This window comes from Gigantopelta aegis, chromosome 6, assembly GCF_016097555.1.
Source record: "Gigantopelta aegis isolate Gae_Host chromosome 6, Gae_host_genome, whole genome shotgun sequence".
Taxonomy (NCBI): Eukaryota; Metazoa; Mollusca; class Gastropoda; order Neomphalida; family Peltospiridae; genus Gigantopelta; species Gigantopelta aegis.
In genome coordinates, this window is record NC_054704.1 from 60,947,077 (window position 1) to 60,968,055 (window position 20,979).

The 20,979-nt window shown below is 37.5% G+C and overlaps 1 protein-coding gene across 2 annotated transcripts in view; it reads left to right on the forward strand.

The window, feature by feature from the left end:
- The first annotated feature begins 9,706 nt into the window (after positions 1–9,706).
- The window catches only part of LOC121376037 (translation factor Guf1, mitochondrial-like), a 32,217-nt gene continuing 20,944 nt past the window's right edge, over positions 9,707–20,979 (forward strand). Inside the window, exons 1-5 of one of the 2 annotated variants that reach the window (XM_041503801.1) lie at positions 9,747–9,882; positions 11,604–11,649; positions 15,972–16,083; positions 17,691–17,839; positions 20,002–20,082. In XM_041503801.1, the coding sequence (XP_041359735.1) occupies positions 9,779–9,882; positions 11,604–11,649; positions 15,972–16,083; positions 17,691–17,839; positions 20,002–20,082 (492 nt within the window). In that variant the 5' untranslated portion in view covers positions 9,747–9,778. Of the gene's footprint in view, positions 9,883–11,603; positions 11,650–15,971; positions 16,084–17,690; positions 17,840–20,001; positions 20,083–20,979 lie in introns of both variants that reach the window. The other variant, XM_041503803.1, reaches the window with a different exon arrangement.

Sequence of the window (20,979 nt, forward strand, 5' to 3'; positions counted from 1 at the left end):
TTATTTATATCCAAGATGGCCACCACTATAGTAATCTGAACAAGAAAACTGAAAATTTCATTTTACATCAACTATAGCAAGATTGTGAAGTTAGGAACTGAGGGTTTTTTAGTAACCAAGGAATACATTTACAACATATGCTAACTGAGATATTGCATCATCATTCAAATCCAAGATGGCCCTGAAAATGGTCGTTGGGAGTAAGAAGTGGCTATATCTTACATTCTATTTTACCCCTAACAATAATTTATACTTCAAATACAGGGTGTTATATGGGGTAGGAAATTTAATTCTTGCATTAACTTTCTACTGAGAAATTTTATTGTTTCCAGAATTCAAGATGGTTAACAAAATGGCTGCAAAAACAAAGAAATGCGTTTACAACATATGCTAACTGAGATATTACATCATCATTCAAATCCAAGATGGCCCTGAAAATGGTCGTTGGGAGTAAGAAGTGGCTATATCTTACATTCTATTTTACCCCTAACAATAATTTATACTTCAAATACAGGGTGTTATATGGGGTAGGAAATTTAATTCTTGCATTAACTTTCTACTGAGAAATTTTATTGTTTCCAGAATTCAAGATGGTTAACAAAATGGCTGCAAAAACAAAGAAATGCGTTGTAGAAACAATCTTTTTGAATCAAATTGCTACGTTTTGAGGGTATTCAATCCATTAAAGATCCAAGTAAAGTTATCTAAAATGTCATCTAAAATAATCATTCTTATGCTGACCTCTGTCTTACGGCAGGGACTAATTTGCAAAAAATTATAGAAACTTAAAAGAAAATTCTCCTTAACGTTTAAGGAGTTTAAGACTTATTAACTACTCAGTTGTGCCCCCCCCCCCCCCCCCCCCCCCCCCCACCACCACTATACACACACACAGCAAAAATCCTAGCTACGGTCCTGTTATGTATTTGGTTCAAATGCAACAAAACATTGTATTTAATACATGCAAAATGTTATGAGTGTACAATGCAGCATTCACAATTAACACCAGAACTTTTCGATCACCCTTTGGTAACTTGCGTGCATATGCCCATTTTTCACAGCATTTTTTGGCATTGTAGATTGTATGTAGATTGTATTGGTTTACGCTTAAAATATAGCAGTTGGTTTCAAAATCGATTGTTTTAGGTGACACTTAACAAATAGTGGTCAATTATTTGTTTTTGCAACCATTTTGGAATCTTGGATTCATTCTGTGCTGTGCTAAACTATCTGTAGGCTATTACAAAGTCATGACTACAATTGAAATGCTTTAGATATGAAAAAAACCCACCCCTTTATTTGAAGTATAAATGATAGAATGTAACATGTGGCCACTTCTTACTCTTGGCGGCCATTTTCATGACCATCTTGATTGAAATTATAATGCAATATGTCGGTTAGCAAGAGGTTGTTATAAATGAATTCCTGGGTCCATAAAATTCATTCAATAATATAAAAATAGCTTCCCAGTTGATGTAAAATGCGATAAGTTACGATTTCCTTGTTATAATTTACGATTATATATTGGCGGCCATCTTGGATTGCAATAATGTTGCAATGCCTTAATTAGCTGGGAATAGTTCAAAATGAATTCCTGGTGAATGTTGACAAGTGCATTTCAGTTTGTGTGATTAAAAGTATCTATATAATTGATAAACCGATTAATACAGAGAAATGTTAACATTTTAGAAAAATACCCACTCTACGAAAACTAATTTTCTGAGCTTAAGCTACTCTGCAGAAAAGTCCATCATGCTGTTTTGAGATCCAGATGCATACACCTATCCAACAAGTATAATTAAGTTTGGTGACCTCGGATGGTATCAATTGGTAAAATTTGGGGTATCGGCTAATTATTACATGGACTAATACATTGGTTACATCGCTATCTTCCACAGAAAATCAATTAACCAAAAAATTGTGTTCCTCACTTAAAACTTATAAATGCATTGTTTTTCGGGCACTCCTAATTGACCCTTAATTCCCTTGGATCGGCACTTGTAACTGAAAGCATATTATTATTTTTACACGCATTTTTATGGACATTTTCAAAAACTATTGTGTTATTGCGAGTGGAATGTCAAGATGTTTAACACGGCACAGATTTGAGAGATTTATGAAATGGGTGTCCAGCACCTGTCGGTAAACTACCAGTGCTACTACCAGTCTATTCCTACCTAATGGACGCAAATGAATTGATACATTTGGTATTGATTTTCTTGACCCCTTCAGAAAAACCATCTACAAAAGGACTCGTGCCAGAAATTATTCTAAACTTCGTGCGAACAAGAATGCGGCAGTTTTTCAAAATGACTGCTAGTTCATCATTAAAACTATAGAATGTGATCTTTGTGTCGGAACTGATGTCTATGGGCTCAACGAGTGCATTAACACTAATTGGGTTGACAAACTTTCAAAATGGCTGACTAAAAGGATGGCAATTTTGGTATTATTATACTTTGTCAATGGTTAACCATCCACAACACTAGTCAAGAAATGAATGTTGTGTGTGATATTTCTCGTTCCAGCCAGTACACCATGACTGGTATATCAAAGACTGTGGTATGTGCTATCCTATCTGTGGGATGATGCATACAAAATATCCCTTGCTACTTGCGGAAAAAAATGTAGCGGGTTTCCCCTTTAAGACTGTCAAAATTACCAAATGTTTGATACCCAATAGCCAATGATTAATAAATCAATGTGCTCTAGTGGTGTCGTTAAACAAACCAAACTTTCTTTGTGTGTGAAGATGATAGTGAGAGGAAGTCAACAGTGTACCAGATGATGACTAGTATTTGAATATGAGCATAAGCGTACAGAGAGACAGACGTATTATTTAAGTCTCACCATATGTACACCGATTTAAAAACATTAAAATACAGGAATAAAAGTACACGAGGCACTCCATACGGAATTACGTATGAGAAACTGACATTAAAATAATAGCGTACGTGACGGGGCAAGCCCCCCCCCCCAAGCCCCCCCCCCCGATTCGGGCACTTCTGTTTAATTCGGACAAAATCGGTCTGCCCCCTTACAAAAATGGGATCCCGTACGCCCATAAATATGAGGACGGTAGTATGTATAGCACAATGTTACCACAATTTTATTGTGAGAGCGATAGTTTCGCTCGCGTAAACGTATAGTTTGTATAAGCCATTTTTCGTTCGCGCATTGAATTTATGACATCATTTACATAATCATGATGGGTTACGTAAAAACGAATTGGGTTACCTAAATTTGTTTTTGCGTAACCCATAAATGGATTACGCAATTTTTCAATTCTCAGAGGCCTGATGTACTCGATTTATATATTGCCCACAGGGTTTTTGTGCCATGGATTTGTTAATCATTCATTCATTCATTCATTCATTCATTCATTTTGGTTTGGTATTGTAATTATGGTAACATGTGAGTGCTAATAGCTGTATAATTCAACAATGCTTACTCAATAAGCTCCGATTTGATCTTGTTTTATGTTATGTTTAAAATTTACGGTTGAAGTTTATTTTAGAATTCATCAAAAAATATTAATTAAACTTATCAACCATCAAAATTTAATATTTAATATAAAAATTTGTCTTGCAACACAAATGATTAAATGTTCATACTAAAAACACCGCCATTTTAGTCAGCCATTTTAACTGTTTGACAGTATTACAAACAGTTTTGATGAACTTGTTGACTACATAAACATTTTGACAGATCACATTTCTAAGTGCTATAGTTTGCACCACCTTGAGAAAAGGTCTTATATTTTTATGAACTCTACACCCTAGAGATTAATTTCAGCCATGGTGACAAATGTTATACCTCACTTTTGGAGGCTTCTGCAGCAGGACTTTAGGTGTCATTGTAATTGTAAGGGTCGAGACGTAGCTCAGTGGTACAGCGCGCGGTCGGTCTGGGATCGATCTCCGTCGGTGGGCCCATTGGGCTATTTCTCGCCACAGCCAGTGCACCACGACTGGTATATCAAAGGCCGTGGTATGTGCTATCCTGTCTGTGGAATGGTGCATATAAAAGATCCCTTGCTGCTAATCGGAAAGAGTAGCCCATGAAGTGGCGAAAGCGGGTTTCCTCTCAATATCTGTGTGGTCCTTAACCCTATGTCTGACGCCATATAACCGTAATTAAAATGTGTTGAGTGCGTCGTTAAATAAAACATTTCTTTCTTTTGTAATTGTAACGAATTATTTTATTGGATTGTATAGTTGTTAGTAAGGTTTTTTGGGTTTTTTATTTGATCAAACAATTTGGTACATTTGTACATATTCAGCAAAACACAAAACTTATATATGGCGTGAAAAATGTATTTAAAAAGTTACATTTACAACCATTTATCATGACGAATTTTACGTATATGTACTTAACAAATGTTTCAAACTTGGCCCGCTAGTCTAGACATACTGCAAAAGTTTCTGCACTCGTGCCTGTTGGTTCCGTGTGCCTTCCACGCTTATGCGTTCCAAGAATTTAGGTGCCCCTCTCCCTCCAAAAAATAAATCCTAGCTTTGTCTCTGATGCTGCAGTTGGACTAACCCAGGAAAAAAATGTGTCGGCAAAAGGAATGTTTTTGAGTCAGTTTGTGTTAAGTTGTGTGTTTATTCTTAAACCAATGAAGAATTGGGTCATTTGCTACTTAAATGAGTGGCCATGGCAGTGAAGCTATAATTTATATCATATTTACGAATATATTGGTGATCCTAAGAATGATAAACTGAATCACGAGACTTCCATGAAGATTGTTTGCATAAGAAAGGCTCGTACTCTCCGAGAGTGATATTAAGTGTGTGCATACGTATGAGTGCGATCATACAAAATACACGTTCTAGAACATCAACATTGGCTTTTACGGGTGTGTATGTACATGTGATGCCAATGTTTTGAGACATTCCGAGAAGGATGCCCTCTTGTCTACAATCTATATATTATATAAATCACATGGTTTATGAAGAACCTGAACAGTCGAAGCAAGTGGTTTTTGTTAAGTATATGCCATTAGGTTTGCAAATTGAAGACACTTCCAAACACACACACACACACACACAGACACACAGACGCACACCATTTGCAATTTTCCCTGCCTCTTCTGTTTCCTTCTTTCATTTTTGGAGTTCTTTAGCTTCATTTCAACTGTGACCTGTTTCCCTGAATCATGTTTCCTCATTAGCAGAATCTCAAGTGAATTGTAATATACTCACGTATGTAGTTTTGCTAAGGGTTCGCATGACGAAATTACATATGAAGTAAATTTGCATACGAGTAAATATACTTTTGCACAACCTCAGGACTTTTTAATATATATATATATATATATATATATACATACAGTCAAACCTGGCGTAAGCGGTTACACAAGGGAGTAGATAAAAGTGGCCGCTAAAGACAGGTGGCCGCTGAGTACAGGTTGCCACATATATAGTCTTTAAAACATTTCTGGTTGTTTCTTGTTTTACCGTCTGTACTGCTAATCAACGGATGTATACTTCACAGTTGACTATAAATCAACTTTTGACATGTCATCTTCAGAAAAACAAATGCAGATGAAATGTATTAAATTAACCGTTCTCAACAAGTTTGTTTTCTTTTTTCATTTAATTATTTAATTCCTACTTTATGCGGTGTATTGCCATAATAAGTGAATCTACAAGTGTCAAGCGTATCCTGCCCAGAGGCAATTGGATGCATTCCAGAGTCATACTTTTTTAATTGATACACAGTGGAGATACCTGGACGGAATGGGTACTAGTATTCCTGAAGGTGTGATGATCGGTTATGTGCTGCACCTTATCGCTGTTGTTAAAATATCCCTTTTAAATAATAGTAAAACTTTAGTAATACAGATATTATAGCGATTTGGGATCCGATTCGGGTGGCCGCTGGCCGCGTTAGACAGGTGATCGCTTATTACAGGTGCATTTACATTATAAATCGTTTGGGAGGAAAAAAGTGGCCGCTTAAGGTAGGTGGCCGCTGAATACAGGTGGCCGCTAGGACAGGTTTGACTGTATATATATACAGGGGGTGGGGTACTGAGTTCGCATCCCGGTACCGGCTCCCTCGGGTATCTAGAGCGAGTTTTAAACGACTCGTTTTAGGGTTTACTATCTTATTATATCTAGTAACAAACCAAACAGAAAATATAATCATAGTGTCTATTATGTATACCGAGTTCGCATCCAAGGAGGCGAGGTTTAAATAACTCATTTGGACGTAGCTCAGTGGTAAAGCGCTCGCTTGATGCGCGGACGGTCTGGGATCAATTATTCCCGACTTTGGGACCATTTATTTCTCCTTTCAGTGCACCACGACTGGTATATCAAATTCCATGATATGTCCTATCCTGTCTGTGGGATGGTGCATATAAAAGTCTGTGGGATGGTGCATATAAAAGATCCCTGTGAACAATGTAGCAGACCTTATAAGGGCTAAACACGAGTCTCCCTTGAGTTGCCCTGTCATTCGCGGTCATGTCCTTTTAAGGACAGAACCGACATGGTGCCAACAGATCAAGCCCTTTTGAGGGCTAAAAGCTCGGGGCAACCACGGGAGGCCTACAACGATGGCCACCAATAGGCTAGGTTCCAATAACGAGCTACTCTTAGCATACTAAGTTCAAATATAACATGTAGATCCCCGTTTATCTTTCGATGAACCGTTCAAAAATGCGCCATAATTCCTTCAAGAAATTAACCAATTTGTTTCCTTTTTGACTTCTACTTCGGAACATTCAAAATTCAATAGCACCAAAATTGCCTCTGCCCACTACCGACCTCGATCAAGCTGCTAGTGCTCTCTTGCACTTGCCAGCGCGGGCGGTCCCCTCTCCCACCCACTCCAACCATTTCCTATTCTGAACGGTGTAACGTGGTATTTTGACTCCCGTAGAAAACTGACTCCCGGTCACTTTTCGACGTAGAATACTGACCCCTTTGTCGTAAAGACATCGTAAAGACAATCAGCCATGGTCAACGTTTTTACTGAAACGTAAAAGCGCAACGCTCAGAGAAGCACCTGCATCATGAAGTTCTGTAACTTTGCACGCCGAACCCTCCGTTGGTGGGCCATAAAAGGCCACACCAGCAGTGATTCAAACAGACTGCATAAAGACACTGTAGGTAACGCAATAATGCCAATATTGACGTCAGCTCGACGCAGTAATGCAAGATTGCAAGCAGGGGCAACTCAACAAGCTGTACCAAGACTCTGGCGTCTTCAGACAGACCATCTCTGCTTTATGGGCACGGTACAACACCACTCAAAGTGTTAATGACAGGCCAAGGTCAGGTCGTCCCAGAGTAAAAACCGCCGCTCAGGATCGATACATACGGGTGTGTCATCTTCAAAATCGAACCACAACAGCAACAACCACAGCGACACAAATCCCTGGACTATGCAGAATTTTTGATCAGACAGTTCGTAATCGGCTGAGGGAGGCAGGAAGTTTCCCTAGGAGACCAATGCGACATAACGTTTTGACCCCACGTCACTTAGCGGAGCCAATGCCAGATCACATGTTGCACGTGTTAGTCAGGAGTTTCTGCAGCGCCACAACGTCCAGACATTACATTGGCCTGCCCGTTCGCCGGATTTAAACACAATAGAACATCTATGGGATGCACTGGATTAGCGTGTGCGACGGAGGAATCCACCACCCCAGACACTTCCGCAACTTCTTACGGCGCTGCAGCATGAGTGGCAGAACATTCCACAACGTGTTGTGCAACGTTTGATTGCTTCCATGCGTCGCCGTTGTCAAGCTGTCATCGGGGCTCGTGGTTGTCATAACCGATACTGACATTTTGCCCACCCCTATGTTACACATATGCCTGTGTACATGTTTCAGGTGGATTCCCAGGGACATGTACAGAGTAATCCCCTTCCCATGACGTCTTGATCTTTGTTTGCTTGTATCATGTCTACCAGTTGTTTTTTAATTAAACTTTGAAAATCAGTGTCAAGTTTCTTTTTTTGAAGAGTATATATGTATGTGTGTAGATATGTATGTGTGCACACACGCGCGCGCGCGCACACACAAACACACACACACACACATATATACACACACACACACACACACACACACACACACACAGGGCCACCTGTAATCAGCGGTCACCTGCCCAAACGATACCCATGTAATAAGCGGCCACCTGTCCAACGCGGCCAGTGGCTAGCGGCCACCTAAATCGGATCTCAAATCGCTAAAATACCTGTATTAAGCGACTACAGTAAATGTTTACTATTATATAAAAGGGATATTTTAACAAGAGCAAAATATTTCTGCAAATAACCGATCTTCACACCTTCAGGAATACTAGTAGGCCTGCTGTACCCATTCAATCCCCACATCTCTACTGAGAATCAATTAGGAAAATAAGACTCTGGAATAATTCTAATTGCCTCTGGGTAGGCTAAGCTTGACATTTGTAGATTCACTTACTATGAATCATTCCTGCATGAAGTAGGATTTAAATAATTAAATGAAAATTCTAAATCGAATACCTTTTGGGGCAACAACCCTTCTATTAACATTTGTACATGTTGTAGTAGGACATGGACTACATAGGGCCCTCGTGTACCCCATCACACACATACACACACACACACACACACACACACACACACACACACACACACACAAACTTTACTACATTATATTTTGTAGAAGCCCTAATATGTCCTGAACTTGAAACTAACTGGTCACAGTGAACAAATTTATATCCACTACTCATTTGTCACCAGTGTTAGAGGGACACTGCCCTACAAATATAATGTTTTTTGTTGACGTGGGTCATAATCTGTACCCTGTAATTTTTGTGCATCAAAATACACGTGCGTCCGTGGCATATGTATTACATATCAATTCAAAGCTTATGATCTACCGGACTACAATATCCACTAAATATCTATGAGTTCGTCTTCATTAAGCGACCATATTCCAATTTGCCTTGCGGCTTCCCATAAAATATTCCAATTTTTTATAATGTTTTCTTCTTTGAATGTCTTTCGCCGGCTTGCTAATTTTATAGGACATATTGGGCAAACACCAAACAGTTATGTGTATAACATGTTTATGCAGCTACAGTGGCGTAGGAAGGTGCCAAAAAGTGGGGGAACACACTTTTATATTTACACACTTTTACACTATTATAAAGCAAATATAAAGCAAAATATTTGAAAAGTGTGGGGGGGGGGGGATATGCCCCTTGTCTCTCTCCCCCCCCGCTTCCTACGCCAGTGAGCTATTTTGGTAGCCATCTTAGATTCAAGCAATGATAATTTGTATCTGTATTAGAACGTGAATGCAATAATTGAATTTCTTGCACACTAACACCCTGCATTTGAAGTAAAAATTATTGTCTGGAATAAAATAAAATGTAGTATATGGTCACTTTGTAGTCTTTCCGACCACTTCTGTGGCAATCTCGGATTTAAATGATTATGTAAACATACATACTAAAGTGCAACTGAGGCGAGTTGACCAAACGTGGGGTTAAGTTGACCAATCATTGGGTCGAGTGTGTAACATTTTGGGGGCGAGTTGACTAAACAGTGTTGGGCGATTTGGTAGGGGTGAGTTGACCTATTCCCTATATGCACCTCGACCTCATTGTACAGTTCATTAAACTAAACCTCGTATGCCCATTATACTGAACGGAAATTGGTGCGCAACAACAAAAAGGTTGAAATTTAACCATGAAGAAGACTGACATCATGATTATGATTATTTCAATTTACTAAAGTAGTCTTTTTTCCTGATTTTTAAAATATGTTTAATATGTTCCAAAAAATTATATTCACTTGCCCCCGATGTCGAGGTCTGTTGCCACCACATATTGCAAACAGCTTCTTCAAACGAGTGAATTATGTTGTGTAAGTCGAACCGAAGCATTGACGCAACTTTCAAAGTTACTTATTTTTAGTTAGGGTTATTGTGGTGGGGGGGGGGGGGGGGGGGGGGGGGAACGGGCGGATATTTTTCAGACAACGCTATTGGAATTGATCCCTGTCCGTGGGCCCATTGAGCTATTTCTCGTTCCAGCCAGTGCACCATGACTGGTATATCAAAGGCCATGGTATGTGCTATCCTGTCTGTGGGATAGTACATATTAAAGATCCCTTTCTATTAATGGAAAAATAAAGCAGGTTTTCCCTCAAAGACTATATGTCAAAATTACCACGTCTGACATCCAACAGCCGATGATTAATAAATCGGTGTGTTCTAGTGGTGTCGATAAATGGTATTACTAAACCAAATAACTTCCGGCTGGGTCAAAGTTCAAGGTGCACCAAACTTTTGATAAAGAAGTGAGCACCACAAGTCCTGTGATTGGTGATAAATGTGAGTGTCTTGGTTGTAAAAAAAAATAGTTTCATCTGGGTAAAAAAAATATGCAATTTTATTTCATCTAGTACCACTGTGTCAAGTAGCCTTGTGCTTGAAACATATATGGGGTACCTGTGAAAAAAAGTACTAAAATTTTGTGCTGAACTAGGGTAGTCATAGACGCTACCCGTTATCTCAAAAATGAGCAGCTTGACCCCATTTTTTTTTCTGATTCACTTTAAGGGTGATATCCGTGGCTTTTATGTCGATTGATACACTGCGGGTAAGAGTTTTAGCCACATATGTTACTATCGTTGTCTATGGGATTTGATTTGGTAGTATACACCCTAAATAAAACAAACAAACAACGCTGTTTAGAGGTTGGTATATTTATATTTTTCATAATTCCAAACAAAATATTAAGTTTAACTTTTAAAAGATGAAAGAAATAAAAAGTACCTTTTGTGAAATATATTGTATAATTTTTTTTATTGTTGGATAGGCCAAAACAAAGGTGTGAAAAGTGACTGTTGTTGAACTTAACAGTGTGTGTATTAGTGGTTAATATGTTCTATACCCAGTTGAGTAGGAACACAGTTTTATTTGGAATTATAAATAGTAAACATACATTTGTAAACTGGTTAATTGTTAACGTAAAATATTACATATACAAATCAAAATTACAAAAGAGTACACTAAATGAAACTGGTATCAACAATTTTAATAAAGATAAGTTACAAATAGAAAAATACATATATTATAAAAACTTTTTACATACAGAATTCGACGACAATTGGGGACCATGGTTAAAAGTTCTAGAAGGCCACAACTGAGACACTTAATACTTTTGTTATGTGTATAATTTTAAGTATGACGCTAGTTTGGAAGTATATCAATAACTTCATTTTAAGTTTTCTCTTTTCAATCTTCTTTTAATTTCCTCTTTTGTTACTGCTCCTTTCTTATATATTAGTATATTGTTTGCTATGTACTTTGTAAGGTAGTGAAATCAGGGCCCCACCCTGACACTACCATAACATATTTCTGGGGCAATAAACTATTTAAAAAAAAAAAAAATAATAATAATATGTGGCAAGACTTGTGAACCTTGCAGCATTCAGTTTATTCAGTCTTAGGTTTAGGGTTAGGGTTAGTGATAGTATTAGCATGCATGCTGGAACGTTCAGAAGTCTTTCAATAATGTTCAGGTTAAATACGTAGGTAACATTTTATTTCCTTCCCTCTTTTTTTTTCCCCTTTTTTTTAGCAGTAACATTCTGCATCGAAATATACAGAACAGATCACAGACAAAGGTAAATATATATTTATATTTTTAAGGTAAATATATGTACAGTCAAACCTGTATATAATGGCCACCCAAGTGACCTGACAAAAGTGGCCGTTATAGAGAGGTGACCCTTATATACAAGTTCAAAATTAGAACCCATATATTAAAGAATATCACAACTGTCATAAAAAAAGATGTCGCATTTTTAAACCATTCCCACACTAGTTTGTTTATGTCATCATTGCCTGTTGCTTTCTTCTGCCTTTTTCTTTTGACTGAAACATTATTGTCAAAATCAGCCAGAACATCATCTTTCCTTTTTAAAATAGAATTAATCTGAAAACGTCCTACACCAAAATGATCGGCGCACTTTCTCAGATTTGTTAATAACGTCGATTCTCTGTTCTAACGTTAAAGCAGTACTATTTTTCGGTGGCATTTTGCATACAAATGTATTCGTTAATATATTTCGCAAACGCTAACATTGACTTGCAGAAGATATTTTGTGTAATTTAAGGTTATTACCCATGTGGCATGTTTAACTCATTTGTTTGTTTCATGTCACCGCTAATCCTTCAGTGGAGTATGACCGTTGATTACAGCTGAATAAGATCAGGAGGTGCTTTAAAAATCCGAACACGGGACATCTGCATTGACCGCCGCCTTCAGCTATTCATGTTTATTTACCAATCATGTCTGGCTAGAAACAAGGAAACACCTAACATAATACCTCATTTGTTTGGTTTCTCGAGACTCAATAGAGTGACCATACATACAGATTACATTATGTACAGCCAATGGGAAGTCGTCTACTATTCAGTGAGGATGCTGAGAACCAATTGAATTACACCACCAGTAACTGCGTGTCACGGAAGTTATTGAGTGCCCGTTTGTTTTTCAATTACGATCAGAGAATTACAGTGGAACTTTACTTTGACAGAAAATAAACCCAAAGCTACAGACATGGCCATATAAACACATTTAATTTACAATTTTAAAATTTATTGAAAAAGTAAAGACATAACCAGGGTAAAAAAATAAACCAAAAAACATCTTTACGATGATCATCTTGTGACTGTTATAGCAGGTTCAACCTGTGATTTTGGGTGAAAAATAGTGACCGCTGGCCGTTATGGACAGGTGACTGTTATGTACAGGTCAAATAAGGAAGGAAATGCATTGGGGGGGGGGGGGGATTTATAGTGGCCGTTATAGGCAGATGACTGTTAGACCAGGTTCGACTGTATATATATTTATTTCTCTCGGTGATTGAAAGAATAATGATTTTACATGAGCATGTAAGCCAACCACCCTCACCCTCCCGTCAAAATATACACCAAAAAGGTTTTTCATATATACTAGTATGTACAGGTAGTCCATTCTTTTGTAAAGTTTGCAAATTTAATTTGGGATTGATTCATTCTATAAACCTGGGGCTGATGTGGCAGATCTGCTGAAGACTAGAAGTCATAATACATTGTATGCAAGTATCATTCTACACAAACCTATTCACAGTTCATATATATATATATATATATATATATATATATATATATATATATATATATATATATATATATATATATATATATATATATATTTCTGTCCATTAAATGTAATGAACTGTATTAAATTCGAACCCATTTTATTTTTGTTCTGAAGAGCGTCTTATGAAACCATAATTTTGTTTATATGCACATGAATAATATCCCTTTAAAAAAATGCATAATTTAGCAAACTTGTTACATTTGTACATATGTAAACATTTTGATGTGCCCCTAACGTGACTCACTGAGGATAAAGTAAAATGATAGATACAAGTTCTGGTGCAAGCATGTCTCCACATTTGATATCCATGTAGTTAACTGCTGTGAGAATTACCTGAGAAAGAAAGCAACACATTTGCTAGCATTTAGACTCGTCTTATTCTGGAAATCAAACTGGTCAATTTTGTTTTGTGTATGTTATGTTTAAAAAAATTGTATTCTGTCAAATGCAGATTAATTTTATTTATTTTTCTATTAAGAACAGACCTCGGTGGCATCGTGGTTAGGCCATCGGTCTACAGGCTGGTAGGCACTGGGTTCAGATCCCAGTCGAGGCATGGGATTTTTAATCCAGATACCGACTCCAAACCCTGAGTGAGTGCTCCGCAAGGCTCAATGGGTAGGTGTAAAAACCACTTGCACCGACCAGTGATCCATAACTGGTTCAACAAAGGCCATGGTTTGTGCTATCCTGCCTGTGGGCAGCACAAATAAAAGATCCCTTGCTGCCTGTTGTAAAAGAGTAGCCTATGTGGCGACAGCGAGTGTCCTCTAAAAAACAGTGTCAGAATGACCATATATGTTTGACGTCCAATAGCCGATGATAAGATAAAAAATCAATGTGCTCTAGTGGTGTCGTTAAATAAAACAAACTTTACTTTTTTCTTTTAAGGGATTGCCTGAGTTTTGTACCACTGTAGCATGTTTACAATTATAGAATACAATGTACCACAAATGATTGGCATGGGTTTGCTTATATTTATTCATTGTATGTAAGTTACTTTCGCAAGCTGACAAACTATATTGATTTTTATTAAAACTAAATTTTTGTTAAAAATGATCGGTAAAACATAGCATAGCTTATTTGCCCATTATAAACAGACCTGTGATTTTAGCCGAGGAAAACAAAGTCACATAGTGCATTTGAGTGTCGAGAAAAAAGAACGAATGAAAGACGAATGATTAGGACAATCCAACCTGACAATGTTGTTTAACCAATTGTTAGAATTGGTATGGGGTTTGAATAATAGGGTTCACTAATGAGTGCTTGATCTCGGACAAAATGGACTGTTTTTGTTAACCTCACAGAATTAAAGTTCACTGGAAATGGTCATAGCCGGTTCACGTCGGTCTTTGTTTTATAACTACTAGAGCTGGATGGTATTATAATTTCAGGTTCGGTATCAGTATTTTTGGGGTGATTTACCTTGGTATTGGTATGGTATTTAGTATTGATACGATACTGATACAGATATCGAGCGGTATTCTCGGCTTTAAATGCAAGCCTGAGTTAAATTCTCACCTGCTAATTTCATCTAAATAGAATTAAATTCCATACACAAGGCTTGTTTTCATCTATTTTGTGTTCATCAGATATATTGTTAGTGCTTTACAAAATGGCGTAAAACATTTTTCAATACAAAAATTTTTGTATTTTGAGATTTGCTCAGTATAGTAAATAGGTACTGACATGATACTGATCATACTGAACGGTATATATGGTATAATAACTACAGTCTGGTCATTATAAAATCATTTATAAATGCAAAACAAAATCATTCGGATCCTGGTTCAAGTTTCTGGGTCACGTGTTTACTTAATTTGTTAATATTAATGAATATCTTGCATATGGATGCATACAGGACTGTGAAACCTCACACGTAGGAACACCTTGGGATGGCGGTGTGTTGCGTACTATTACTAGGTCACTGTGACCTACCTTTCATGGTCTACTGCACATAATGGTAAATCCTTGTCCAGACCATATCTTGCATACAGATACATACAGGACCATCAAACCTCACATGTAGGAACAACTTGGGATGGTGGTGTGTCACGTTCTATTACTAGGTCACTGTCACCAACTTTTCACGGTATACTGCACATAACACTAAATCCGTGTCCGGACCATATCTTGTATACAGATGCATACAGAACCATCAAACCTCACATGTAAGAACAACTTAGTGTGGCGGTGTATCACATACTATTACTAGGTCACTGTGACATACTTGTCCAGATCATATCTTACATACAGGACCATCAAACCTCACATGTAAGAATAACTTGGTGTGGCGGTGTATTACATACTATTACTAGGTCACTGTGACCTACTTGTCCAGATCATATCTTACATACAAGACCATCAAACCACATGTTTTGAACAACTTGGGATGGTGGTTGGTCCAGAGCAAACTTGTCATCCATCCCATTGCAAAAAATTCACATAATTAGACTTGAATCATACCCATAACATGTTCATTAATATAGATAGGTTTTCCCATCAGACACCCATCAACATCAAACTCCTGATGGGCATATCATTTACCTCACCCATACTCTTGTTTAACTATTATTAACTATTAACTATTTTTAATAACAAAGCCTTTTTGATGACTAAAATGACATATTAAAGACATTTTTTTCTTTAGAATCCCAGTGTAATCAGCTTCCCATAATTTACAGTTACCTGTATACAAGATGACTTGCTTAAATTTTTATTTTAATTATTCTGACTTGTGACTGAAATAATTAACAGTATTCTCGGATTGTGAATTTGGATTTTATTTTGTAATTCTAGCTGCCATATGATTTGTCTGAGTTTCCTGTGGAGAAAATCCGTAACTTCAGCATAATTGCCCATGTTGACCATGGAAAGAGCACTCTGGCTGACCGCCTTCTTGAACTAACAGGTTGGTATAAACAAGTCACGGCATTTTTCATTTAAAATATAATAAAATCATAGCAACCCATTGACTACATGCTTATTAAAATGTGTCATCATTCATACGCTGTGTAAAGTAGTTCTGTGGTTCATACTTCCATGAACATAAAACATCATCACATTCAATTCTTAAATGAATATACAACGGTTTTCTAAAATGTATCTCAAATGAACATGTTATTTGTTTAGCTTTTTATCAGGAGACTATTAAATATTTAATATAGTTTCTTTTGGATGTGGATTTATAGAACGTTGTTCTTGTGTCAGAAATAAAATAACTTGTACATTACCATTATGTTGCATTTACTGCAAAATTCAGTAAAAGGGTATATCCAGCTGTTGATGAAATATTCTGCCATTACAAATACTGATGGTGGGATACAACAGGGTTTTAGCTGTCAACTTGACAAATCACCTTTTTGTTTGTCTAGCTAATTACAGCTTGAATTTGCTAATAATGTTTTGACCAAACTGGCCAGATTGCAAGTAAATATATGGGTCTAGCTTAAAAATCCTATGTCAAAGTTAAAACTACAATATTTAGTTAATTTCAAAAAATGTTTGGTAATAAATAACTGCAAATTAATCGATCCCACACATAATCTTTCCATAATTAACTCAAGAATAATAATGTTTAAAAGTCTTGCATTGGTCGACAAGAGGGGTTTTCTGAATAATTTGTCTGCAAAGAATTATGGAAAAAACATAGTGTGCTGAATGTGTACACATAAAACAGTAACATCACTAGTTAATGTGTGTGACATACTCTCAAGATGACCATCCTCGGTGGCGTCGTGGTTAGGCCATCGGTCAACAGGCTGGTAGGTACTGGGTTTCAGATCCCAGTCGAGGCATGGGATTTTTAATCCAGATACCGACTCCAAACCCTGAGTGAGTGCTCCGCAAGGCTCAATGGGTATGTGTAAACCACTTGCACCGACCAGTGATCCATAACTGGTTCAACAAAGGCCATGGTTTGTGCTATCCTGCCTGTGGGAAGTGCAAATAAAAGATCCCTTGCTGCTAATCGGAAAGAGTAGCCCATGAAGTGGCGACAGCAGGTTTCCTCTCAAAATCTGATGCCATATAACTGTAAATAAAATGTGTTGAGTGCGTAGTTAAATAAAACATTTCTTTCTTTCTTTCCCCTAAAATAATGTTTTTTTCTGCTAGTAAATGGAATTTTTTATAGGCATATAGCCAGAGTGGCGCCATGAAATTAAATATTTACAATGTGTGTGCTGAAGAAAACCACAGTTGATATGGGTGGGGGTGGGATGGGCTCCCCCAGAAAGAAAATGGGTTAGGTTTAGGATTAGGGTTAAGAAAATCATACAGTAATGATAAGAGTAATTAATTTTGTCAAAAGGTCAACTTAAAAATAAAAATAAATCTGTAAAAGAATTTGGGTATGGCGCCATACCCGTTTTACCCTCTGGCAGAAGCCCTGAATTAGCTGAAGGTATAAACTTTGTTTCAAAGCAAAAATTAAATATTTTTAACATGAACCCACATTATTGCAACTTTGACATATCTTTAAACCCTAATACATTTTCTGATTGTTTCTTCTTGCAGGTGTAATTCCAAAGACGAATGACAATCAGCAGGTTCTGGATCGCCTGCAAGTGGAGCGAGAGCGTGGAATCACTGTCAAGGCCCAGACAGTGTCTTTGTTTTATGAACATCATGGTCAAACATATTTACTAAACCTCATAGACACACCTGTAAGAGTCATTACTTTTTAAAATTACATTATTAATAAAATTAATAAAACATAATGAAATTTGACCACAAAAGCATAACTGGCAAACATATACTAACAGATTGATGCATATTGGAATCCCTCACTCCAATTTTAAATCCCAAGGTGATTTGGTTTAGAAAGGTTTCACTGTATGTGTTTAGATGTATGAATATCTGTATATTGTGTAAACTTCTAATAACTCACTAATATATAACCTTCATTGGGTCTAATACACATTTCTTAATTCCACTAAAACCCACTTCACTCGCTTTTCTGTTCTTCCCTGTCAGTTGTCTTTTTCTCTTCCCACTGTCGTCTTCTCCTCGCGTGATCTGCTTTTTCTGGTCCCAGCCTGCTACACCTCTAACCACACTTATAAATATTGACCTCTATCGAACCTATTACATTGTTACAGTTGAATGGTTGTTGTGTTTGATATTGGCACACTCGCTCAAGGGATAAAATCCTTTCAGGTCTCATGCTGTTGGGATTTGAACCTATGTCACTGATTCCTGCATTCAGTTGCTACAAATGCAGAGTCTTCATTGGTGCTCTGGGCCTAGTACAGGTTTCTTCCCACAGATGAGAGAAGATCCAGATAGCAATCTTCAGCGTTTTGAATGGGCCTGTGACATTCCACTATTGGCAAAATCTGTTAGGCCTTCTGACATCAGCTCAAGACATGATACTCAGTGTCCGATTACAGTTACATTGAATTCAAGTCTTCCTGAATCCTTACACCACGTTGACAACCCCGATTTGATAATCGGTCTTCCACACAACTTTCGGCCCAGTGGTGGCAGATCCTGTCGAACGTCTTAGATGGAGTCTCTTGAGGCCATTTCAAACAACTCACCATCTTTACGTCGATGTGTCTTTGGAAGATGGGGGAGCACATCTGGACAATCGGACAACTTCGGGACGGTGGTTGTCAGAAGAAAGCAGTCTCCACATTAACATATTAGACCTTCTGACGGTCTTTAATGCGGTTCAACACTGTCACCAACAACTATCGATGCAGGTCTCATGGTGGCGGCGGACAACGTGATGGCAGTGGCTTACATAAACCGTCATGGCAGGATTCATTCCAGCAGTCTACTGGAGCTTACCTATTGTCTGTTCGAGATGGTTGGCACCATTCCACTGAATCTTCGAGCAAGACACATTGCAGGGTCTTGAATGTGTTAGCAGACACATTGTCCAGGCCATCCGCTCCACAAGCCACGGATTTACGTCTCACCAGTCCCAGATCCAGAAGCAATGGACCTAGATGCACTGGACATAAGTTGGGAAGGTCTGGATGCTTACGCGTTCCCTCCACCAGTACTGCTTCCCAATGTGCTTCAGAGATTCCAACAGTTCCACTGTTGACTGTTACTTGTAGCTCCAATGTGGCCGAATCGTGTATGGTATCCAGATCTGATTCATCTCGTGGACCCAGATCCACTGCCAGGGCCCAACTGGGGCAAGTTGTCATTTCATCTCACGGCGTGACAACACCAAATTACTCTTGTTCCAGCTACGCAGGTCTGTTCGGGGCATTCTTAGTGGAGTGGGCTACCCTTAGCTTAATCTTGTACTTTGTGAGAACCATTCCGGTCTATGGGGAGAAGATGATGGCATCTTCAGATCATGGAATCCGCCTCCTGCTGTTGAATGCTGCCATTGTTTGAGGTCAGGTTAAGTTGAAAAGAAATGGAGAAAACTTGGACTGTTTTCTCTTTTAAGTATACTTAACCTGACCTCAACTGTTTGTAACCACCCAGCCTCCCCGCTACCAATCCTTCATTTGATGCACTTAGGGGAAAGAAGGAAGCTTCAGTCACGTAACAGGAAGCAGAGGACTCATTGGAATATTTTAGCCATCCCATTGGCTGTTGGGATGTTCGGACCAGACTACTATCCCTAGGGGAATATGCCATTGTTTGAGGTTTACTAACAATACTTACCTGTCAGGTATGAGCCATAAGGTAATTGTCCACTGCAATTTTCAGACTAATAATATAATGGTGTAATATTAATATTATGGATATAAAAATAAAAGCTGTGTAAAGTATAAGGGTTCCTTCATGTGTGTCTACTGTTTGTATATAAGTTGGAACATTGTATGTTTTTAGTAACATTTTTAATTGCTTCTTCCAGGGTCATGTTGACTTCAATTATGAAGTAGCTCGGTCACTTTCAGCTTGCCAAGGTGTTATTCTCCTGGTGGATGCAAATCAGGTATCCCATTGCACTCGTATTAACATTTATGTTCAGTCTAATACTTCAGTAAAAATAGATAGGTTTTTCACATTGTAGCATAACATGTTTTGATTGATGGCATTAGTAAATGGTAGCCAGCTATCAAGGATATGAAACTGGTTGCAGAATGTTTCGAACCCAATCATGTTCATCCCTGGATGTCTTACGCTCTTACAGCCTACTCCTAGATGTTTTGTCCCCTTGTCATTTTGTACATGTATGTTGAAAATGTGGGAATATTTTTTTGAATTTACTCTGGTAAGGCTTTTTGTTGTTTTTTGCTTTGTTTTGTTTTTCAATTTTTTAAATTAAAATTTGTTTATGTACTGTTAATAATGGAAGTATTTTGGTAGATATATTTGCCTTATCTTTATGGGGTTTGTATTGTGTATTTTAACCAAAAAATGTATGGGTATTTATTTTTTTCCTGGATATGTTTTATTTTCAACCACAATTCTTTCCCATTCATTGATCTGGTTGTGGTGGAGTGAAAAGTTCCCCATGATTCTTTTTGTGCTTAAAACAACTAAATGAGAAAATGTTTACATGTATTTTGCTTTTTTAAATAGGTATCTCTTTTTTATTTTTTTCATAGTCATTCTATATTTGTTTGTTAATTTAATTTGAGTGGCTATTTCTTTGTTCCACTAGGAGTCTGATCTGTGTTTATCTCCAGTATTAGATTTTAGAATGGTTTTAGAGCATTAAAAGTATCACATTCTTACTTCTAATCTTAACATTTTATTATTACATAGCTTCTTAAACTGGTTCCAGTTGCCTTTAGTGAAATTCGATTTGGTTTTTCAAATGGGGCCTGTGAGTCTCTCCATGATGATCTCTAGCCAATTATTTCAAACACTATTTTTAATTTTGTGA